The sequence below is a fragment of the Rattus norvegicus genome, chromosome 18, assembly GCF_036323735.1.
Source record: "Rattus norvegicus strain BN/NHsdMcwi chromosome 18, GRCr8, whole genome shotgun sequence".
Lineage (NCBI taxonomy): Eukaryota > Metazoa > Chordata > Mammalia > Rodentia > Muridae > Rattus > Rattus norvegicus.
Genome location: NC_086036.1, coordinates 79,973,347 through 79,998,289, shown reverse-complemented (window position 1 = coordinate 79,998,289; position 24,943 = coordinate 79,973,347). Strand labels below are relative to the sequence as shown.

General features: G+C 41.6%; 1 protein-coding gene across 3 annotated transcripts in view; it reads left to right on the top strand.

Moving 5' to 3' along the window:
• The window catches only part of Zfp407 (zinc finger protein 407), a 399,166-nt gene that overhangs the window by 246,888 nt on the left and 127,335 nt on the right, over nucleotides 1-24,943 (top strand). For all 3 annotated transcript variants that reach the window (XM_008772221.4, NM_001427664.1, XM_017601148.3), the window contains exon 7: nucleotides 5,593-5,713. In XM_008772221.4, the coding sequence (XP_008770443.2) occupies nucleotides 5,593-5,713 (121 nt within the window). The remainder of the gene's footprint in view (nucleotides 1-5,592; nucleotides 5,714-24,943) is intronic.

The following is a 24,943-nucleotide window of genomic DNA, read 5'->3' as shown; positions in this document are numbered from 1 at the left end:
AGGTGTTAAATACCCAAGCACAGCTGGCCTCATGGCTTGCTTCCTCTTTATTCTAGGCCTTTGCAAATGAAATTTTTTATGGTCCCTCACTTATCTCACAAACACAACCTATACAATTTAAATTGACTATTGTTACACGCTTAAAAAGGAGTCACCTATATAAGGCTCGATATCCCCATGAACTTTACCTTCAGTGGGTCAAAAAGCAAGTTTCCCATGCCCAGATACCTGAGGTTGTTTTCCATCTGCACAGCCCTTATCCTAGCCTCCTGTCTGGGTCCTGGAGAGCTTCTGCTGGGCCTTCTTCATTCTCTCCGGTGTCACACCGCCCTCCCATTGCCTACTTGCCTATATACCTCTGTCTCTCTACCTGCCCGTGTTGTTGTCCATGGGAGAAGGCACTACTGCAGTTATTCTTGCTACTGAGAGAGAATACGAGCAAAGACATAGCATGAGGGATGAGTAAGGACATGGAAGATAGCCTGTCCCTCAGTATTCATTCTTCATGGTTCAGGAGAAACCGTGACCTCTCAGATAGTTATTCTGAGAATTCTAGCCAATGTGTGTCCAGGATAGCATTGCCTCAGTGCAGTTTTCTTTTGTAATTCTCAGTACAAGCACATTTTCCTGTCATCAAGACTTCATTAATGGGACAGTTACAGTCCATGTGGTGAGGGTGTGGCCCTTGGTAAAATTCCTTCCGTGCCCGAGTGGATAGCCTCATACTATGCACACATGAGCAGCTCTAACTGGACTTAGTGGGTTATCATAAAAACAAGACATAAAGTTGGAGGAGAACATGTTGAGGAGATCTTTGGTAATTAGTTGGGACAAGTAGAGAATATATATGGTCCTATTTCATGCATATTTCTTGAGCATAAAGTATAAAATTTCAGTATAGTACTAATCGAACGCTGAGGTTCTTGAAATGCTCTGTTATATAGATACAGGCAGCCTCCCTCCTCATGATGGTATTTCCAGAACCAATGTAAATGATTCAAAGTCATTGTCTTTAGTTCTTGAGTTTACTGGGACTAAATTTCCATAAAGATAAAAGCCATTGAGATGGAAGAGAATGTTCAAAGTATAACTTTAAAGACTATAAGCTGCGTGTGCATACAATGTCTAACTTTTGTGTAAGGAATCAGTACAACATAGGCCGTGTGGGTTCCAGCTGTCTTCGTATGGCAGATGGAGAAAGAGAAGTTGAAAATGTGTGCAGAAGCCATGCAATTGTGAGGAGTTTAATTCACTTTCCCAGGTCATTGATAACTCAGGGTTTTATGGTCTGTGTGGCACTTTTGCTTGCTTCCATGGTCCTAGTCTGTGTTGCTCCAGGGGACAGCCTATCCCCTGTGCCATCCCTCCAGCTGCTGTGTTCCCCTGTGCCCCACAGTGGAGGCAGTAACACTACGATCCAGACGGTCCAGGTGATGGATCGATCAGGAAGCCTGCATCGAGCCTGCACAACTTTATATTTTATGTCAGGTCCAGAGGCTCCTTATTACTTTGCTATTAACTTTATACCATATAGGACAATGTCTCACAGACAGAGGTATCTGTCTTTCTGGCATTTATCTGCCTCTGTGGCACAAATCAAACATGATTCTTTAATACCAAAGTCAGTTCTTAAAAGACTTGGCCTCCACAAACTGCTCAGTCCACCTCAGTCTAGGCACTTAGCTTTTATGTTTAAGCAATGCATGCCTCCCCCAGCCCCCGGGGCTGAAGTTGACGGTGCATTTGAAATCTGTATTTTTTTGATGTGTCTTGTCTTTGACGTGGTTTACCCTTTTACCACAGTGTCCAGGCAAATTACAAGCAGCTCTGAAAGGGATAGGTGTCCAAAGTGTTCCACATGGCGTAAATAATTCCCGACCAAAGTGCAGGCTGTCTGGGGGTCTGACATGAAACATCTTCCATTCTGAGATTTACTTTTATCACCTGTCAGAGACCCTTGATTCAAGGGCACAGACACCAATCCTCACGTGCGGTTGAAGAGACCTGGCCAGCTTAATGACCACCAGTCCACCCTAAGGAATGTGAAGTGTGATTTCCAGGAGATGTGGCTGGCCAGTCTGACAGATGGTTGACACACAAAAAGACAGGGAAGCATGGAAACAAACTGCCCTGGTGTCTCTGTTCTTCTTCCTTTCCTGTCGGTTAGGTCTAAGACCTCAAGTGTTCCTTTCTGGGCATTTTGTGCAAGATTAACGATTGTAAAGGATGGTATTTATGAAAAGAGAGACAACAGCCTAATGGTTCATACAAGGGAACACTGGTAACTATGGTTACAACAGAAAACCTGTAACTATGGTTACACAGAGCTTCATGTCCAGCCCTCACCTCGGTCTTCAGTTCTGTTGCTTAGATGGGGGGTCTTGGGTTTATGGGCTCCAGTGCATTTTTACTCCACCACCCAACTAGCTAGGACTTCAGAAGCCACAGCAGTGTTGTCTGAGGCTCTCAAATGGTGTGTGTCCAATTCCCTGTTGAATTATACATAATGTCATAGAGGAATTGCTGTGTTAACTTGAGGCAAATTCTGGCTTTGGAATGATAGACAAGTCAGAAGTGGTACTCCATCTATACTCTAATCAGATCTCTTCAGTAAAGGGGAAGTCTCAGAAAGGCCCACCTATGGACTAAGAACTGTTGAGAAAAGGAAGAATTGGTCTTCCTTAGGAATGAGCCCCTAGTTGAGTATTGAGTACCAAGTGATCAACCTTGTACAAAAAAACAACAGGAAATGGAGTCATCAGGTTGTTGTCTGTCTGTCTGTCTTCTGTCTGTCTCTGTCTCTTTCTGTCTCTGTCTCTTTCTGTCTCTGGCCCCCTCTGTCTGTCTGTCTGTCTGTCTGTCTGTCTCTCTCTCTCTCTTTCTCTCTCTCTCTTTCTCTCTCTCTCTTTCCCCCCTCCCCCCCTCCCTCTCGTGAGTGCTTGCAAAACAATCATTAGTTAAAGAGAGACCATGCACGGGCATTGAAGAGGTGTGGTGGGGACATGGTAGAGATTGGTGGGACAAGGGGACGGGGTATGATGTCATTATCTTTTAGTTTGTAAAAATTGGGAAAACTTTTCCATCGCAAGTATCCACATCTCATTGTAGAGTACTTTTTAATTTCAAACAATTATCAGATATTTAATTAATTGCAATTCCTTTTCAAACTTTGAAGTTTCCCTTTGAGTTTTTACCATTTTGGTGTTTACATTAACTTTTGCTATATAGTGACCCTAATAAGCAAAAAGCGATGTTTTCCTGAGGAAATTACTCATTCTTTAAAAATTCAGAAATTACATATTTAGGATAACAGTGTTGAACATACGTAACAGATTGACAAAATATGTGAGTTCCAAGTTAACTCTCATGGTAGATATTTGTAACGTGTGGTCTATATAAGTTGGCATGTACCTGTCAATATCACAGACGTGTCTGGCCTGTCTCCTCTTCTTAGTATGTCTATGCATAATATTTTATGTAAGATTTTGTTGTATGATATATTTGCCTGACAACTTTTATATAATTCAAAACATCCTAATATTACATAAATTAGTGTGTGGTACAATTGAGGCGAGTATGAAGTGGCCAGTTTACCACAGTAGAATGCTAGTTTAATAGAAACATATAATTCAATTATTAGAATAAAATTATTAAATGGCTTTTTATAAATGTATAGACTTTAACTTTAAAGTGTCACAAGGAACTTGGTGGAAGATTGAGTGAAAGAATCTACGTGAGCCGCACGTTAAGCTACAGATGAGATCAGTCAGTGCTGCGTCACGGTGGGCATTTTTCTGCACAAAATCAAGATGTGTACCTGTGTCATCAGTTGGTTTTGTTTTTAAAGGAGATGAAGATAGTTTAAACCATTCAGCCTGTAATATTTGATTAATTAGACATCTATATTCACTTAAACAAGTTTTACTGCTTATTTCATGCTGTATACAAAATAAAGTCAGAATTATACAATGAAAATTGTCTATAAACTATAGAAAAAATTGTAACCTTGGATCATCAAAAAATCATTTTATAATTATGCTAATAGCATTTTCCCAAAAGAACAAATACACAAAAATTACAAGTTATATAAAATAATTGCTAATGGTACTGAGAATGAAGTCAACCATAGACTAGACGAAAGTGTTAACACCACAAATTTCATCAACGATTTGTCTCTGCAGCATAGCAGAACTCTCAAAGCTCGTCTACGGAAGCAAACTAGTAAGAAAGTCAGATGCTAATTAGATCCTTTAGCATGGACTGTGAAGTGATGTCCGGTAAGCACGTGGATGGTGTCCATTTCAAGATGGCAGGTCAAAGCACTGACTACATCAGATGGTGGTGGGAGCTCTCGTATGCAGCTAGTGAAACCGTGATGAATGTCTATTACCATACCGCCTCTGCGAATTACTCAGGACAGAAGCAAAATGTCTGTCTGTGCAGTGGCTCACCTATTCTTGATAGTTTATACCAATTCACCTGTTCTCGTAGCCACCGCATCACCACTAAAAAAACCAAAAACCAAAACGAAAAACAAAGAAGAAGAACAATAACAGAACAAATAGGAAACAACTCAGGTGTCTTTCTGTTAGACCAGTGGTTCTCAAACTTCCTAATGCAGCCATCTAATATATTGTAGTGACCCCCTAACCATAAAATTATTTTGTTGCTACTTCATAACTGTAATGTTGCTGTTATGAGTCATGAATATCTGACATATGACACCTGTGAGCCATTTAACCCACAGAGGAGTTGAGAACCACTAATTACATCAATGTGGTGATAATTTACATCCTAGCAATATCACTGCATCACAAAATACCTGTCTTAGAGAAGTGCCTCTCAACACGCACATGTATACGTGTGTGTGTGTGTGTGTGTGTGTGTGTGTGTGTGTTTTATACATCAGTCACTAAAATCAAACTATCTATTCTGACTTAGGTTGTTTCACCAAACATTTGGAAATGGAGAGCACAGAGTGACTTTGGTCATTGGGCAGTGCCTTCAGGAGGGTCTTGCTGACAGAAGCCTTAAAGAGAAGTCCTTTTGAACTAACCGTTCTTTTATGCTGCTTTATGGTGGCCTTTGGTTGTTAGACCTGAGAGAATCAAATGCAGTGATTTCTAGAGAAGACCTACTACATAGTAACTCTCTCACTAGTGTGTAACGCCGTGAGGAGTTCTGTGTGCTGTGTGCTTGCTGACCAAGCTCTTGGAGAGAGAACTTTTGTGTGCTGCTGCTTTGATCTCTGTGAGGGATCGATCGTGGCCCCTGGGCTTAAGCCATGCTGCCACAGTCCTGAGAAGAGTCCCTGGTCACCTAGCGCTCTCTCCCTATACTTTCTGTTATCGTAATCCTCACAGTTTCTCTGCATGTTGGTGGCATTTTCCCCGTGGTCTTTCTCAAGAGGTGTGACAGATAACTAATTTAGAAAAATCAGTAATATCCTCCAGCTTTCAAGTATCCTAAAGTATGGAACCAATAAATAATATTTGTAATGTTTTATGTATATGAACATTTTATAGTTAATACCAGGCCTGAGTGCTTCATATTCCGTTATTATCATTCATGCATATGTACTTCTCGTTACAGGGGAAAAGCCTTTCAAATGTGATGAGTGTAACTTCGCCTCCACAACCCAGTCACACTTGACTCGGCATAAGCGTGTGCACACTGGAGAGAAGCCATACAGGTGCCCTTGGTGTGACTACAGGTAATAAGGTCAGCTGTGTCACCAGAGTTGGTTGGGATCTGGCAGAACTACAGCTTTTGCAATCTGCCTCAGTGTACTGTAGTGGGTGGCACACATCAGGCAAGGCGTTTCATTCCTGACTTCAGTGCTGTGCATTAAAACATGGAGTGTTACCCTCACTGTCAGTTGAGAAGGTAGGTTCTCTAGTAGTCTCTCTAGTCGAGAGAGTTCCTTAGTATAATTATCCAATCCACTTACTTCCATGGGAGCACCTCTGTCATTGTCCTTAGCCCTCGTGTTTTAATTGGTCTGCTCTACCAATGCCAGATAACACAGCCTGTACTACATGGGTGCTAAGCATCCTCTGTGCGAACACACTGATGACACATGCTTGCCCATGATGAAGCCATAGACTTGCAGTGAGTAGTTAAAATGGACTTCCGTTTTATAGTCTCAATGCATAGATAGGGTTTCTAACCCTTTTCCCCATGTGTTGAATATTTTGCTGTTCACAGTAAGGATTCGTTGCAGCAATGCACTGTTCCTCAAGTGTGAGCATAAGCACTTGTGTGACAGTGAAGCTGATGTAAGAAGTGTTTTCCCCTTCTGCAGTGGCATTGCATCATTGGTGACAGAGTTTTCAGAAACAGTTGTAATGTTGATTGGAGAGGGAAGTAGAAGAGGGAGTATAGGAAAGGGTAGGGAAGTAGAAGAGGGAGTAGAGGAAAGAGTAGGGAAATAGAAGAGGGAGTAGAGGAAAGGGTAGGTAAATAGAAGAGGGAGTATAGGAAAGGGTAGGGAAATAAAAGAGGAAGTATAGGAAAGGGTAGGGAAGTAGAAGAGGGAGTAGAGGAAAGGGTAGGGAAGTAGAAGAGGGAGAAGTAGAAGAGGGAGTAGAGGAAAGGGTAGGGAAATAGAAGAGGGAGTATAGGAAAGGGTAGGGAAGTAGAAGAGGGAGTAGAGGAAAAGGTAGGGAAGTAAAAGAGGGAGTAGAGGAAAGGGTAGGGAAGTAGAAGAGGGAGTAGAGGAAAGGGTAGGGAAGTAGAAGAGGGAGTAGAGGAAAGGGTAGGGAAGTAGAAGAGGGAGTAGAGGAAAGGGTCTTGCTGAGCCCAGACCCAGTCCTTAGTCCTAGTTAGGGAGTAAGAGACTCTCCGTGTCAGTTTGCACTGCCGTACCTACTGAGATGAAGGGACTGTTGTTTGTGAGGAGCTCAGGGCTGAAAGCATTTTAGAAGTTGTGGTTCATCCCACTCTCTTGGTCCGGTGACCAAGAGGCACCAGCAAAGGCCATGGAGAGAACCACAGTGACAGTGGGATGCAGAATGGAGCGTCCTGCTAGGTCAGGCTGCCCTAGAACATTAGTGTGAGCTTGAACTCTTGCACGTTCAGTGATGCAGTGGACGTTGTACTCAGCCAACTGACACAGTGTTAGGTAAGTTGCTTCACCCTTGGGCTGAAGCTCTCCACTCTGACTCCACACCACACACACACACCGTGATACAGAAATACCCATCCCCTGATTCAAGTATTAGAATATGAGTATTGAACGTAGAGCTGTCTTCAACAAGCAGGTTTTTGTTGCCTGTGGAGGTGTCCTGTGCACTTGGCGCATATATTGCCACAGTCTCGGCTCTTACCCAAGCCATCGCAGTAATTTTTATGTGAAGGTCATTGAATACTACAGAGATATCATAGACATGTCTCATTCATTGATTATTTATTCATCCAGCATTTTATGAGCTGAGCCGATACATGACACTAGAATGGTATTTCTCGACAGTTTGGGGAAACGGTGATCCAATACCAATCTTCTGATGAATATGGGGTCTGTTAAAACCATTTTTAAAGCTTTTGATCTTATTACAGAGCCTATCCCATAGTTGTGTTCCCTGTAAAAGAGATGCAGTTAGAAAATGAGGACAATATTTCTTTATACACCTTGTTCCTCAGATCACAAGCTATAGTTTATACCCTGTGCATAAGGTCTGTTCTTATCCTGGAGGAGGGATTTGTTTCTTTGAGATGACTCTTCATTTTCATTTGAAACACTTTGTAACTCCCTTTCTTTATCAGTAATCCTCAGGGACTGTGGTTCTCACAGTTTTTAAAGTAGTAGAAGTGTTGCAACTTTGGGGATCTACAAAGCTGGATATAAACTGGCAGACGTGTGACTCGGGTTGCAAACATATTCAGTATGTAGTTTACTCACTACACGCCTCATACACACCTCAGAATAAGCAGGGCACAGCAAAGGAGCTTTATGTGAGGGAAGCTGCCTGTGGCCACCTCTTGCTCAGCCACAGCACCCAGGTTCTGTCTTTGCTGTGAGCCTGCTCACAGCCCTGAGGTGTGAGGAAGCAGGCTCAGCACACAGCTCTTCACCTCGTCCAGTAACTCCATCCTCATTCATGAGATAGTCTTGTTACTGAACCTGCCTTACCTCCCTGTGTGCATTAGCTCGTACACATAGTGATGCTGTCTCATCTTAGTTCTGGAACTCTTTTCACTTACAGCCTCTTTTTCTGCAAGAAAGGATTACTCTGCAGTAGATTCTGGGGGCTCAATTGTGCCAGGCTACTTCATGGCTTTTCATGTTCTCAGAGGACTTCTGCCTGTGTCTGGAGCACAGCCACTACTCAGTTTGTGTTTACTAGAGAAACAACAGACTGGGAACATGGGTTAGAAGGGTGAACCTCTGAGAAATACAAATAAAAGTGCCGCTCTGAGAGCACAGTTCGGAAGAAGAAACCAAAGTGCAATACAACAGAACAAATGTCAGGTGGACCATGTAGTGAGGATGCAGCCTGAAGGTCACAGATGCCCTTGTTCTCATTACTGGCACCTCCCTCATGCTCGGAGACCCATGTGCATGTCAGTTCATCCTGTTTCTGTACACACACATACACATGAACATAACTCTACTCGGACATATTTGCACGTGTGCACATGCACACACACAGGCACACATGTTTACTCAGACACATACATACACACAGTAATACATAATCTGTTTTGGAAATATGATACCATTTACAATAGAACCTGGCATCTCAAATATTAGAATATCTCAAGTATTAGAAAAATTTTGCTAAAACATTTTCTTACAGTACTAAGCATCAAGCCAAGTGCTTGGGCATTTTAGGTAAACACTCCATCACCCAGTTTCATTCTCAGTTGATACAAAACATTTTTTAAAAAACAAATATACAAGTGAATCAAGATACAGAACACCACTTTCATATATGGGAAAAGCCAGTTAATTAATAACGTTAATCATCTTCCAAATAACATATATTAAGAATATTCTTTTCTCCCCCATGGAATTTAGTCAGATAATGCTGGAATTCTTTAATATTATGTAATATATTTTAAACTTTATTATAAAAACTGCAAGAAGAAAAACATTTATCAAATTTAACTAGACCCGAAGATGCAACTCAGTAAAGTTCTGTACAGTTAGAGTGGCCATTTGCAGCAGAAGATGTAGAGCTTCACCTGGAGTTTGTTCTTTTACTACCAAGTGTATTTTTCCACTGTCTACCCGAGCACATACAGAATCATGTGCATGCACACACAAGCACATGTGCACACATACACACCACAGCAGAGTTAGAACTAGAGAGATATTTAGTATTGCTTTGTTGTAAGTATATGGAAAGGGGCCCCAAGATGAGCCAGACCAACAAGAACTAGGTTTCTTAAGCTTTTCCACTTGTAATTGTTTTCCCCAAAAAGACAGCAGTGAGCTTTGGGTGTGCATGTATAGATCAAGTTGTACTGATGTTAAACACTAAAGACTTTAAAGACATCCCTGCTGTATACATGGCTCTGCGAGTTAAGGAAAGGGCAGCTTTGTATACTAAAGAGAGTCGTGCTTTCTTTCTTATCTTCTTAATTTCTTTCTTTTGTTAATTCATTAACTTTACATCCCAGTTGCTGTCCCCTGCCTGATCCTCCCCTCCCCAAGTCCCTCATCATTCTCTCTGAGAGGATGGAGAACCCGCACTGGATATTCCCCCAGCCTGGCACATCAAGTGTCTGGGGCTAGGTAGGAGAAGTCTGCCTTCTTACTTTGTATACGTGCGAGGGTTTCTCGGTTGCTGCTGCTGCTGCCGCTGCACAGGAAGCAGCTGGATTATTTCTCAGAGTTGATCATATTTCTGATTTATAAACTTTAGTATCCAAGCACCACTTCACACAAACCTAATGTAGAACAGAAAATAATGTTTAGGATCATTGGAAATTCTGCCCAAGTCTCACCCCAAAATTCATTTAATATTTTTATGAAATTTTAGTCCATAATTCAAAGTTATTTCTAAAATCGAACATTCTGATATTATATAATACAAAGATATCTTAATTTAATATTTTTATGTCTAGGAATTATAGTAGGAAAATATTAGGAGTCCTTTTTAATTAAATTATTATGTTTCTATGATAGTTAAAGATTTGTATGGATGGTACAACACTGCTGTGTAAATGTACTATCGTCTCAAATTCCGCGTGAAGCATTTGAAGCCTCTTGTTGTCTGGAGTGAAGGCGTACGCAGTGTTGAGCGTGCTCTTATGAGTTCAGCACCATGGTTGCAATGATAACATCATATGTCACTTGGGCTGTCCTAAGAGCTTGATTCTGATTTTCTTTGTGTTTGTGGGATGTGTGCTCAGAAGACATAGATAGCGAGTGTAAAGATCTTCACCAAACTTTGCGACTCCACACCCCAACTTCATTGATGCCACAGTGTAAGAAGCTAGGAACTAGGCAGAGCCTGACACGTGGAGTTACATAGTGACCTAAATGTGTGTTTCCCAGTGTGTTTTGTGCTTTAGCAAGACATCTTATTTCACCTGTCAGTCTCATTGATGTTCAGAGCTAGCTAAAGCTCCCGGTCCTGCATTTCTGAAGTATGTTGGAATTTTTCCATAAGCCTTGCTGATTGAAGTTTCAGCACTTTTTACAATGCTTAGAAATTATTAAATATATCAATTTTTTAATAACTGCTGAGATACTTTGCAGTTTGAAAGTGCCTCACTTGAAAGTCACTGTGCTGTATCATGCTGCATGAGTCACAGTGATGGCTGTGTTAGGTTTCGTATGTCTCTGCCACTCTGAGGTATTTGTGCTGAATATGCCCATTCCAACACCTTGTTGGTGGGTCATGCCATTTTAGAATGCATCCTTAGGATTTCTTTGAAGGCTTTGGCAACACTACCGCGGGTTTACCACTCGACTCTTCGTGTCATCATCGTCACACTGGTAGACTGTGGTGCTTGCATGCTCAAATGTATTTCCAGGTACTTCTGAGTTCCTTCGTTTGACAGAGTGTTGGACATTTTGCTAAGTTATTACGTAGTTGTGTTCTCTGTGCAACTTGTCCCATGCAATAGCATCTCTGCTCCATAGTAGCTAGTGTTTGCGTGTCATCAAGAGTATGTAGTGTTCTCTCAAGACTGTCCTTGCTGCCTGCGATTAATACCCAGGGTTCTCACGTCTAGAAAAATCACTAAGTCACTTTTTAAAAATACTTCCTGCCCTTGGTAAAGGCTAATTTTGTTAGAGCATTTGTATAATTTCCTTTTCTCCAAGTAAGTGGTTTGGAGAATCTCTAGTCACTGGAAGACTGTACTCCTCTGTTTACTGTGGTTGCCTCTTTCTAGAGAATAATTACATTAATACTGAAAGAGTTTAAAGTCACATGAAGTCCCATGATGGTAAGAGTTAAGAAAGAACTATAGAAGTCTCCACAGATTTTTTCTTTCCTTAAAGAGAAGACTCAGAAAAAATGTGGTACGGCTCTACCAATGGACACCCCGTAAACACCTCCTTTCTGTGGCATGCCATGTGTGTGATGACCATATAGATCACAGCAGGATGCTTGTGTGTTTCTTTAAAAGATTTATGTATTTACCTGTTCCCTGCACAATATCCTGCCATTTGGATGTTAGTACTTGTCCCACGAACGTTCTGTTTGTGTCCCATAGGTAGATGGATTCTGTTCCTGTCCTCCTCTTCCTTGCCCACATTAACTATCATCTGCAAGGAAGTTAACAATCATTAGAATGGAAATGATATTAAAATTGTATTGGAAATTATATTTCTCATTTTATAAATTGAACATTAGTGCAATAATACTACTAGTTAAAATTATTCATGAAAATTATGAGTGTAGATTTGTTTACAAAAGAATTTTATAATTGGTCTTTTGAACCTGGGGCTATTTTTCAAGTTTGCATTATTAATTTAGGCAATGACATTTCATTCTATTTAGGTATAAACATGGATCCCTTTCTGCTGCTTTCCCTGTCTAAAATATCCAGAAGCTTCATCCATTATCCATCAGTGTATTCCATCACAACTTTATAACTTTTCATCATTAATTGCTACACATTATAATTTCAAAGCCTAAATTTAGACACATAGTCCACGGTATTACTGTATTATTTATGTAGCAGATTTTTAGATTTGTTTTTATACAAAAAATGAAACAGTCTACATTTTTCTCTATTTTCTTTCCTTTTGTTCTGTATTGTGGTCTTTCTATTAGCAGGAGAATCAGAGCCTTTCATGTGGCATAGAACCCTTTCACACAAGGCTACATCTCTCCTTGCCGTGGGGTCTGTGGCCACTGAGTGTGGTTTCTCTTCACTCACCATGCTGGCTTGCAGATGAGAGTAGAGGTCCCATCCTACTAGAGTCTCTTTTATTTAGCTATGCAGGAGACATGATCAACAGGCAGTAAACTGAACAATGCTCAGAAGACTGAGCATCGTGCTACACTCTTCAGAGGAGGACGGAAGGAGACTCCTGCGCACTGTACATCTCGTTTGCTAACTGTAGAAAGCAAATTTAAAGCCATTTTGTTGTTCCTCTGTTGAATTTGAAATAAGCTAGATGTTTCAGTTTTTCCCTTGAAATTCCACTCTTAGCTCCACTACAGTTACCCAGACCTTTGTTCTCTAGAATATCCTTTTAGTTTATGCACAAATGATTTGATTCACAGCATGAAACTATTCTCAAAACATTAACAATTATATCTCACGAAGCTAGTCCATAACTTTTCTAATTCCCACTTCACAGTAAGGCGCCTCCACTGTCTTTGCTAACATTGGAAACATGTTTTACCTTCTGTCTTCTTGCTTGATGACTGTCTTAGCAACCGTGGCCAGGGTTTTCTGGAGCTGTGTTTGGCACATTGGTTTCCTGCCCAAGCGCATCGTTCTTGTGTGAGGAAGGCAGGCAGGACAGCTCCATCGTCGCTCACAGAGCTGCACCTCCAGCAGCCGACTGCTTCGCTGTACACTGGAGGCTGCTGTGCTCCTGCCCCTGAGGCTCAGCTCCTGCAGCGGCCACTGGCCAGGCCTTCGCGCCCATGGTGGAGCGAGCGGCTTTGGCTGCTCATCTGGATCTGTGTCTGTACTAGAAAGTTCAGGGCGAAACTCTGTTTACCATCTGTTATAACTCGAAATGTTGGGAAGAAGTCTAAGATACATAACCTTGTATCTTAAAGTCATCAAGACACAATTTTTTTGCGTTATGATCTTTCTCTTGAAATTTCATTTTAATTTCTGATACAGACATTTTCATAAAATAAATCAGTTAACATGTTTTAGGTCATGGATGATAGTAGTCATTTAGGACAGTGTTACACATAATTAAATATGAGGCTAATGTTCATTGGTGTTATGTCACCGCAAGTTCGGCATGCAGCAGGATTCATTTTTCTTGTCTGGGATTTGTTTCTGCAGCATCCTGAGTTAGAGAGACAAAGTCCACAGGGGATAATTTTCTCCTTTTGGATCAGGTCTTGAGAGACTTCCTATTTTCCTCCCCATGGCTTCCTGTGCTGCTCGGATTTGCCCCTGAATAGTAAGAAGGGAAAAGATGATTGTATAGAAGAGAAAGAAGTGAAATTAAACATGTGAAGTGAATCACACAATTTCTTTTAGAATAAATTGTATTAGCATTAATTTTTTATTTAATTTTTAATAAACTTACCATAGTCAGAAAAATTAGAAAATGAAAATATCTGGCATTAATATTACATGTGACTTACACTCAAAGCTCTTTGTTTAGTTCTACTAATTAAAAATGGTTCCTCCTGTTCAGATCTCAGGGTTGTTTGTGTTGGCTTCCTGGGCATGAAGTAGATGGCTGCTTCACTGTCTCCCTACCTGAGGCTGCTTCACTGTCTCCCTACCTGAGGCTGCTTCACTGTCTCCCTACCTGAGGCTCTTCTGCTCTTTTGCTCTAGTGCTGCTGACCTGTTTGATGGCTCAGACTCATGATAGACATGATTCTGAAGGACTAGAAACTTGAGCTCCTGTTGTTGATGGGTAGTGGGGAAGCAAGGCTTTCTGCACACAGAATTTCTTCTGGAAACCACTCATCCCTTGGACTCTGAGTAGTGCTGTAGTGCAGGCATACTTGCCCCTGCACACAGTTCAGCCCATCACAGGCTGTGTCTTAGCTGTGCAGTGAGGAAATACTGCTTAAAAATTCTCCTGCCATTTGTCTGAGGAGGAGGAGTTTTATGTGCATAGAAGTTTCTGGTAAGTGTCAGTAGACTTTTCTTATGTAATCGTTCACAAAATGAAATTTTATCCACCCAGGAATGGTCTCAAAGGTTGTAAGTGTAGAAATCACCCTTGCCTTTCTGTCCTATGTGTCTAATGTGTGCAGAAACTGAGTTCATCCTGAAGGAGTCAGTCTGTGTCGCTTGTCTCTGTCTGTTGCACTTGTGCCCCTCTTTCTAGTTGTGTGGTTGAGTTGGTTTTTGCATTTTCTGTCCTGTTTTGTCTGACACCGTCCTCACGCATAGCTTGAATTAGGCACACTTCTCTGCTCTGGCTAGAGCACACAAACCCACAGACTTTTTGTCTCACCTTGGCAGGCAGTGTGCTGATGCAGCCCATTTATCCCTGCACTTGGGTTAGTATGGATTCTTTTATTCCAAAGTTGTAGTAAATGTTAAAAAGCAATACATAGAGTTGTACGGTAGATTCCATAACATTGAGCTTCACAGATTGCCTGTTTCCCTTTAAGGAGGAGGCCCTGCCTTGCCGTCATTTGTTTATGTGCACAGGTGAGGGGTTCTGCTTGTTGATGCAGCTACCGCAGCGCTGAGATCACAGATTAATTAGACGAGCCACTGCCATCACAAAGTGACCATACACTCCCTCTGCTATCTCCTAAAGTAGACTCTAGATAAACATGTTTGTTTAACCTGCTGTTGTTGAATCCCAATTTCAGTCATTAATCGAGGGCCAAGCTATCTTTGGGGATGGTCTTTCTACAAGGAGTTACTATGGACAGTCCCCGGGGTGGTAGTTAAATATATCTGTATGTATTGTGATAGGAAGAAAGGCCTTAGAGATGAAAAAAATAGAAAATATTTTTGGGGCAATAGTCTCTTGCATAATAACTTATTCCTCAGACACCAGGGTTATTATCACAAAGAAAACACTTTCCTATGTAACTATCTGTGTCCCCAGCAGTTAGAAAGTTCAGTCCGCGAAGCTTATTAGGCACACACTTGTAACTCCATGGAGAAGCTGACAGCAGTCAATAGAGTATTGTGTGTATCATCGCCCTGGCACTCAAAAAGAGAAATGGTAACTCTGATGTGTCTTGAAAGTTGACCATTTTCAGGAGTTCATTCTGAATGTTAGGATTCCAAACATCATTCTGTTTTCAGCTCCTTTGTTCATCCTATTCTGAAATGGTGTCTCTCTGGGACCTATATAAACACCATGTTGGGGGGGGGGGAGAAACAGAAAACATTGAATTTAAAAACTGAAGGGAGTCCTTTTTATGAGACGGGTTTAAACCAGCCCCATGTCCTATTAATAGTACACTAAAAAAGTGTACTATTTTTTTTTTCATTTTCAAGTTGTCTTTGCTCTCCCAGAAGCCTGTGCTGTAAGATACAGGAAATTATGTAGCACAGAGAATAGGAAGTACCTGACACTAGCACCCCCATGCTGAAGAGGACAAGCTTGGCTCAAATGGCAGTGCTGGACCGGGATCTCTGTGGCAGTGAACGCTGTTCCCAGTCCCTATGTCATCTAATATAGTGTGCTACAGAGGATGCATCAGGGGAGGAGCAGAAGTGGGAGACCATTTGAAACACCACTGCAAAGGAATAGGCAGCTAATGAGGCCAAGCCAGGAGGCTATCTAAGAGTAGCAGAGACGGACGGACGGACAGACAGACAGCAGAGAAAGAGTTCTTTCTTTCTCTGTCTTTCAGTGTATGTCTTTCAGCTCCTCCGGAGGGAGAGCATCACTGAGACACAGTCAGTGGGGAGGAAGTGTTCTTTAGGAATGTGACAGGAAGTGTGGTCTGGGACTCACAGCTTTTCCAACACTGAGGAGGAGAGATCTCTGAGAGCACGTCAGTACTCCATTGTGGAATCTGATGGCAGTAGTGGCAGTGAAAGTAACCCTGGAAAGGATGGCAGTGCAAATCGGTCAGCAAAGAGGACAGACAGACAACTTCAGTAGTGAGGACAGAGAGTGGCTTAGCACAGAGTGTACATCATTGAAAATGGGAACCGAGGGCAGGGGTTGGGGAAACCGATGGGACCCCAGGATAGCAGCTATTCTGGCCACCTGTTGGATCTTGATTAGCTTTTAGTTGCCTTCTGAGCAAGTGAAGTGAAGTGAAGGTGCTGTGGGATACCACACAGCACCAAATGTGATACCGTAGAGTTTAAAGTTATGAAACCTGAGACTGGACATGGAGGGGAGTACAATTCTGTAGCTTCCTCCCATTGTACCCACAGCAGTACCCACATTCTTTGTAGCCGTCCTGGCATCTGTACAGAAGGCTTTAACTGTGTTTATTTAGCTTACAAGATTTTGCTTGCTGCTACCTAACAATTCGATGTGATCATTTAATGAACACTCATTTAAACGTTGTTTTAAAATACAGCATCTCTTCTGTCTTGTTCTAAATAATTTGTGCTAATGTTTCAGTTTTCCTAAGGTCAGTAAATCTAACAGAGCACTCGAATGACATCATAGCCAAGTGCAGTGTGCAGAGTTGTTTACTGTAATGACACTGGACTCCTTCATACATTTACAACCTGGGCCATTTGCTGTTCCCCACCTCTTATTTGCTTGCCCTTTTCCACGTAATTACTGGAACATCATAAAGCATCTTCACCAATGCGAAGGGGGATATTTTTTGGGCCTATTTTGCTAAATCTTTTGAACATTATTTTTAAATTGACCCCTGGCTTCCTCAAACTGCTTTTTCTAGAAACAAATGCCTGACTGGGGTCTGTCATGCAAAGAGAAGTGAAGATATTCTGGGCTTGAACTTAGTGACTGTATAATATGGAAAGAGAAACCAGAGACCTCGCTCCTCAGGCTGAGGCAGGGGCATGATTTGTTTTCATGACTTAGGGTGTTGGTGTCAGTTGTATTAAACACTAAACAGTGAAAATCAGCCATGTGTCTCACCCACAGGCTGCTGTTGGTTGCTTGTGCGTTCAGTCGCACATGGTGGGTACTTGCATTCTGTAGTAGCATCTGACACTTTGTCTTCTTATAACTATGACCAGCACAAGCCTCCTGTGGCTGGACTTCAGTTTGTGGCTTTAACTTACAACAAGTTAAGCTTTAGAACTCAAAGACCTGTGTCCCTTTGCCTGTTGTGAGCACTCTGTTTTGTGTACTTCCATACGTATTTTTAGCACCATTTCTGTAATTACAAACAAAGGTGATAGAAACTATATTTCTCCAGAATTAGACTAGCCCTGACACCCATGGCTGTGTTTTATTAAAAATGGCTGCAAAACCAAGTGTCCTCTTTCTCAGTGCTCACAGCCTTCCCGAGTAGAAGCCTGAAGGATGAGGAAAGGGTAGTGTACCTGTGTCATTGGAGATCAACTCAGATCTAGAAACCGTGCTCCAGTCTGCCTTTGAAATACGTAGCTCATATCAGCACATATATAGTTTTAATTACATGTCCTTTCCAATTAATGATATCTGCTTTGTCTTTGAAGAATGATGTTATGAATGCAATGATTATGCAGTCTGCATCTTGTTGAGTTATATGTCTGTACTTGCTTCTAACTACATATGTACTCATATTTTATTACTCTCCTTGCATTTCTTTTCACAAAACAGTCTTTTAAAACAGTGTATCTCTGATGTAAAAGAGACTCCAAACAAGGTTTCAGTTTTATTTTAAGGTCTTTTTCTTTGGAGTTTAAAAGTGGAATCTATGTTTTCTTTAGCTGTAAAAGCACAATCAAGGCAACATGATAAGTGAGTCAGTGTGGTAAAAGTAAAACTAATTTTGCCTTCACTCACATGAGCTATAGAAGGAGGAAGCTTTATTGTCCCTGGGAAGATGATAAGGCAGAGTAATTGTATATTCTCCTGTCCGGGAACATCTGCCTGAGACCGGCGGAGCAATTCATCTATCATGGACGACGCTGCATGTTTTGTCTTTCTGCTTTAACCCGTCCCCACTGCTGGCCCGCGCAGAGGGTTTGATAGGGACTGCGCCTGGGCCAGGGCTCACATTAATCAGTCCCCTTGTTCAACACTCCAGCTGACATAATTACAACCTGCGCACAGCAGTTATTCAAGTCGAGTCCTTGTCACTCGTGGTGCGAAACTACACAGCTCAGATCCCGGAGGAGATTGCCTTATCACACGGAACAAGGGCTCGCAGGAGTCGGGGAGAATAGAAATGGGAGAGTGTCTTCCGGGACTACTATATATTCCTTTAAAATAAGACATTTGAGAGACTTACAAGGGACAAAGGGAAGCATTGTGTGCAGGGTTGAAATGAACCGGTTATTATTTTTAAATGGATTACAGAGTGCATTTTTGTGCAACTCGTCATAGATTATTAGATAATTTAGTACTTCTGGTCATTATTGATTCTTTCTATTACCTTTGTCTTCTTCAGAGCTAATCAGTGAACTTTAGAATTGTAAAAAGATTCTTTCCTCATTATAAAAATAATAAAATTAATGGATAATTGATCCGAAGTTTAATACTTGGCAAGTATATTTTTGTAAGCCAGAGAATTAAAACTAGGGGAGATTTCTTCAGCTGCCTCACTGCAGCCACTAAGTTCACTGTGACTGTGACTACGAATATTGAAAACAACCAGTGTGAATCTCCTTTCAAGCCATGTCCTGCCTCCAGGCTCATGTTGGCTACTTAACTGCCAGTTCCTGGTGTCCCAGTAAGAAGGATGGGACCTCCTCAGCCATCTCAGTAGTGTGTAGTTTTTAATGGTAGCTCCATGCCCACACAGATCCTGTGTGGATCTATGGGTCCGCGATGGTTTATGTGCTGAGGCCTGCTGGGTGTCCCACGACACTCAGCTCTCGGCATCGATGCCAGCCATTACTGTTTGACAGCTAGTCTTGTTTTGGGGGGGTGGGGTATTTTCCCCCTTAAATATCTTTAAACTGTCCCATATAAAGCTATTCTCTGGCACAGACTATCAAAGATATTAGGAAACAAAATATTCAGCTTAATACATTTTTTACTTGTAAGTAAAACTATAGTTTACTTAATAATTTATAAAACTTTCAATTAGAAAATTCCAGTAAATTATTTATTCACTTACATGTACATATTTAAATTATTTGAATTGGGAACTATTGTGTTTGGTTTATTTTCAACTGAACTTGTAAACAGATTGTGTAGTTCAAGTGGGTTTTGGTGGCAGTTGTCTGTCTCATTGTTCGCGTGGTGACAATGGCCCACCACTAAGCTGCATGCGTCACCCAGCTCATAGACTTGCTGTAAATAGAAAGCAAGGAGAAAAACAACCCACCTCCAAAAACAGGTGATATGAAGGTGTGAAGCATCAGTGTCTATATTCCTATCAAGAGTAGCAGTATAATGGTGGGAAGGTGAAGCATCAGTGTCTATATTCCTATCAACAGTAGCAGTATAATGGTGGGAAGGTGAAGCATCAGTGTCTATATTCCTATCAACAGTAGCAGTATAACGGTGGGAAGGTGAAGCATCAGTGTCTATATTCCTATCAAGAGTAGCAGTATAATGGTGGGAAGGTGAAGCATCAGTGTCTATATTCCTATCAACAGTAGCAGTATAACGGTGGGAAGGTGAAGCATCAGTGTCTATATTCCTATCAAGAGTAGCAGTATAATGGTGGGAAGGTGAAGCATCAGTGTCTATATTCCTATCAAGAGTAGCAGTATAATGGTGGGAAGGTGAAGCATCAGTGTCTATATTCCTATCAACAGTAGCAGTATAATGGTGGGAAGGTGAAGCATCAGTGTCTATATTCCTATCAACAGTAGCAGTATAATGGTGGGAAGGTGAAGCATCAGTGTCTATATTCCTATCAACAGTAGCAGTATAATGGTGGGAAGGTGAAGCATCAGTGTCTATATTCCTATCAAGAGTAGCAGTATAATGGTGGGGAGGTGAAGCATCAGTGTCTATATTCCTATCAAGAGTAGCAGTATAACGGTGGGAAGGTGAAGCATCAGTGTCTATATTCCTATCAAGAGTAGCAGTATAATGGTGGGGAGGTGAAGCATCAGTGTCTATATTCCTATCAAGAGTAGCAGTATAACGGTGGGAAGGTGAAGCATCAGTGTCTATATTCCTATCAAGAGTAGCAGTATAATGGTGGGAAGGTGAAGCATCAGTGTCTATATTCCTATCAAGAGTAGCAGTATAACGGTGGGAAGGTGAAGCATCAGTGTCTATATTCCTATCAAGAGTAGCAGTATAATGGTGGGAAGGTGAAGCATCAGTGTCTATATTCCTATCAACAGTAGCAGTATAATGGTGGGAAGGTGAAGCATCAGTGTCTATATTCCTATCAAGAGTAGCAGTATAATGGTGGGGAGGTGAAGCATCAGTGTCTATATTCCTATCAAGAGTAGCAGTATAACGGTGGGAAGGTGAAGCATCAGTGTCTATATTCCTATCAAGAGTAGCAGTATAATGGTGGGGAGGTGAAGCATCAGTGTCTATATTCCTATCAAGAGTAGCAGTATAACGGTGGGAAGGTGAAGCATCAGTGTCTATATTCCTATCAAGAGTAGCAGTATAATGGTGGGAAGGTGAAGCATCAGTGTCTATATTCCTATCAAGAGTAGCAGTATAACGGTGGGAAGGTGAAGCATCAGTGTCTATATTCCTATCAAGAGTAGCAGTATAATGGTGGGAAGGTGAAGCATCAGTGTCTATATTCCTATCAAGAGTAGCAGTATAATGGTGGGAAGGTGAAGCATCAGTGTCTATATTCCTATCAAGAGTAGCAGTATAACGGTGGGGAGGTGAAGCATCAGTGTCTATATTCCTATCAAGAGTAGCAGTATAATGGTGGGAAGGTGAAGCATCAGTGTCTATATTCCTATCAAGAGTAGCAGTATAACGGTGGGAAGGTGAAGCATCAGTGTCTATATTCCTATCAAGAGTAGCAGTATAATGGTGGGAAGGTGAAGCATCAGTGTCTATATTCCTATCAAGAGTAGCAGTATAATGGTGGGAAGGTGAAGCATCAGTGTCTATATTCCTATCAAGAGTAGCAGTATAACGGTGGGAAGGTGAAGCATCAGTGTCTATATTCCTATCAAGAGTAGCAGTATAACGGTGGGAAGGTGAAGCATCAGTGTCTATATTCCTATCAAGAGTAGCAGTATAATGGTGGGAAGGTGAAGCATCAGTGTCTATATTCCTATCAAGAGTAGCAGTATAACGGTGGGAAGGTGAAGCATCAGTGTCTATATTCCTATCAAGAGTAGCAGTATAATGGTGGGAAGGTGAAGCATCAGTGTCTATATTCCTATCAAGAGTAGCAGTATAACGGTGGGAAGGTGAAGCATCAGTGTCTATATTCCTATCAAGAGTAGCAGTATAATGGTGGGAAGGTGAAGCATCAGTGTCTATATTCCTATCAAGAGTAGCAGTATAATGGTGGGAAGGTGAAGCATCAGTGTCTATATTCCTATCAAGAGTAGCAGTATAACGGTGGGGAGGTGAAGCATCAGTGTCTATATTCCTATCAAGAGTAGCAGTATAATGGTGGGAAGGTGAAGCATCAGTGTCTATATTCCTATCAAGAGTAGCAGTATAACGGTGGGAAGGTGAAGCATCAGTGTCTATATTCCTATCAAGAGTAGCAGTATAATGGTGGGAAGGTGAAGCATCAGTGTCTATATTCCTATCAAGAGTAGCAGTATAATGGTGGGAAGGTGAAGCATCAGTGTCTATATTCCTATCAAGAGTAGCAGTATAACGGTGGGAAGGTGAAGCATCAGTGTCTATATTCCTATCAAGAGTAGCAGTATAATGGTGGGAAGGTGAAGCATCAGTGTCTATATTCCTATCAAGAGTAGCAGTATAATGGTGGGAAGGTGAAGCATCAGTGTCTATATTCCTATCAACAGTAGCAGTATAATGGTGGGAAGGTGAAGCATCAGTGTCTATATTCCTATCAAGAGTAGCAGTATAACGGTGGGAAGGTGAAGCATCAGTGTCTATATTCCTATCAAGAGTAGCAGTATAATGGTGGGAAGGTGAAGCATCAGTGTCTATATTCCTATCAAGAGTAGCAGTATAATGGTGGGAAGGTGAAGCATCAGTGTCTATATTCCTATCAAGAGTAGCAGTATAACGGTGGGGAGGTGAAGCATCAGTGTCTATATTCCTATCAAGAGTAGCAGTATAATGGTGGGAAGGTGAAGCATCAGTGTCTATATTCCTATCAAGAGTAGCAGTATAACGGTGGGAAGGTGAAGCATCAGTGTCTATATTCCTATCAAGAGTAGCAGTATAATGGTGGGAAGGTGAAGCATCAGTGTCTATATTCCTATCAAGAGTAGCAGTATAATGGTGGGAAGGTGAAGCATCAGTGTCTATATTCCTATCAAGAGTAGCAGTATAACGGTGGGAAGGTGAAGCATCAGTGTCTATATTCCTATCAAGAGTAGCAGTATAACGGTGGGAAGGTGAAGCATCAGTGTCTATATTCCTATCAAGAGTAGCAGTATAATGGTGGGAAGGTGAAGCATCAGTGTCTATATTCCTATCAAGAGTAGCAGTATAATGGTGGGAAGGTGAAGCATCAGTGTCTATATTCCTATCAAGAGTAGCAGTATAACGGTGGGGAGGTGAAGCATCAGTGTCTATATTCCTATCAAGAGTAGCAGTATAATGGTGGGAAGGTGAAGCATCAGTGTCTATATTCCTATCAAGAGTAGCAGTATAACGGTGGGAAGGTGAAGCATCAGTGTCTATATTCCTATCAAGAGTAGCAGTATAATGGTGGGAAGGTGAAGCATCAGTGTCTATATTCCTATCAAGAGTAGCAGTATAATGGTGGGAAGGTGAAGCATCAGTGTCTATATTCCTATCAAGAGTAGCAGTATAACGGTGGGAAGGTGAAGCATCAGTGTCTATATTCCTATCAAGAGTAGCAGTATAACGGTGGGAAGGTGAAGCATCAGTGTCTATATTCCTATCAAGAGTAGCAGTATAATGGTGGGAAGGTGAAGCATCAGTGTCTATATTCCTATCAAGAGTAGCAGTATAATGGTGGGAAGGTGAAGCATCAGTGTCTATATTCCTATCAAGAGTAGCAGTATAACGGTGGGAAGGTGAAGCATCAGTGTCTATATTCCTATCAAGAGTAGCAGTATAATGGTGGGAAGGTGAAGCATCAGTGTCTATATTCCTATCAAGAGTAGCAGTATAATGGTGGGAAGGTGAAGCATCAGTGTCTATATTCCTATCAAGAGTAGCAGTATAACGGTGGGGAGGTGAAGCATCAGTGTCTATATTCCTATCAAGAGTAGCAGTATAATGGTGGGAAGGTGAAGCATCAGTGTCTATATTCCTATCAAGAGTAGCAGTATAACGGTGGGAAGGTGAAGCATCAGTGTCTATATTCCTATCAAGAGTAGCAGTATAATGGTGGGAAGGTGAAGCATCAGTGTCTATATTCCTATCAAGAGTAGCAGTATAATGGTGGGAAGGTGAAGCATCAGTGTCTATATTCCTATCAAGAGTAGCAGTATAACGGTGGGAAGGTGAAGCATCAGTGTCTATATTCCTATCAAGAGTAGCAGTATAACGGTGGGAAGGTGAAGCATCAGTGTCTATATTCCTATCAAGAGTAGCAGTATAATGGTGGGAAGGTGAAGCATCAGTGTCTATATTCCTATCAAGAGTAGCAGTATAATGGTGGGAAGGTGAAGCATCAGTGTCTATATTCCTATCAAGAGTAGCAGTATAACGGTGGGAAGGTGAAGCATCAGTGTCTATATTCCTATCAAGAGTAGCAGTATAACGGTGGGAAGGTGAAGCATCAGTGTCTATATTCCTATCAAGAGTAGCAGTATAATGGTGGGAAGGTGAAGCATCAGTGTCTATATTCCTATCAAGAGTAGCAGTATAATGGTGGGAAGGTGAAGCATCAGTGTCTATATTCCTATCAAGAGTAGCAGTATAACGGTGGGAAGGTGAAGCATCAGTGTCTATATTCCTATCAAGAGTAGCAGTATAACGGTGGGAAGAAGCTCTAGGCCGTCAGCACCACTAGGCAGAGTAGCAGAGAGAAGTAGTGGACCAGGGAGGTTCACATTCTGAGTCTCAACCAGCAGTGCCCTGTCTGCTTTAGAAGAATGTCTTCCTGTTTATGTCGTGGGGGAGACATTCTGCGTGCACTAGTCCTTTTCTCCCCTTCAGATACATGGTGAGCAGCAGCTTGAAGCCCTTGGACTCCTACAGTGAAGGAATGTATAGAATGTCTCACAGATGGCCTTACAGGCCTCTAGCTAAGCCCTAAGCCACTGAAGGACAGCCCTACTCTCTGTTCACACAGTTACTTAGGCTTTGGAATGCTGATTTGGCTTCAGTAAGTATCACAGGTCACAGAAGCTTCATTTTTAACATAGCATTGTCCAGCGTGTTGGCTTTAGTTGGCTAAAAAGCTAGCCTGTTCTTTGCACTTAGATTTTGTTTTACTCTCCATTTTATTGATGATGCACCAGAAATTTGGAAGTGGGAATCTTGAAAGGTGGAATCGAGTGGAAGCTGGAAGTGTCGTTAGAGTCAAATGATCCGCTCACTGTAGATGCCATGAGCAGACATTTGAATGGACTTGGAGATAAACGATAAGCAGCAAGATTAACAGATTGTGTGGTGGACAGCTCGCCTCACAGTCAGTGCCACGAAAATAGCTAAGTGAACTTCTAGTAAGCATTTTAAGCAAGATCAGTTTGAATCTGTGGAA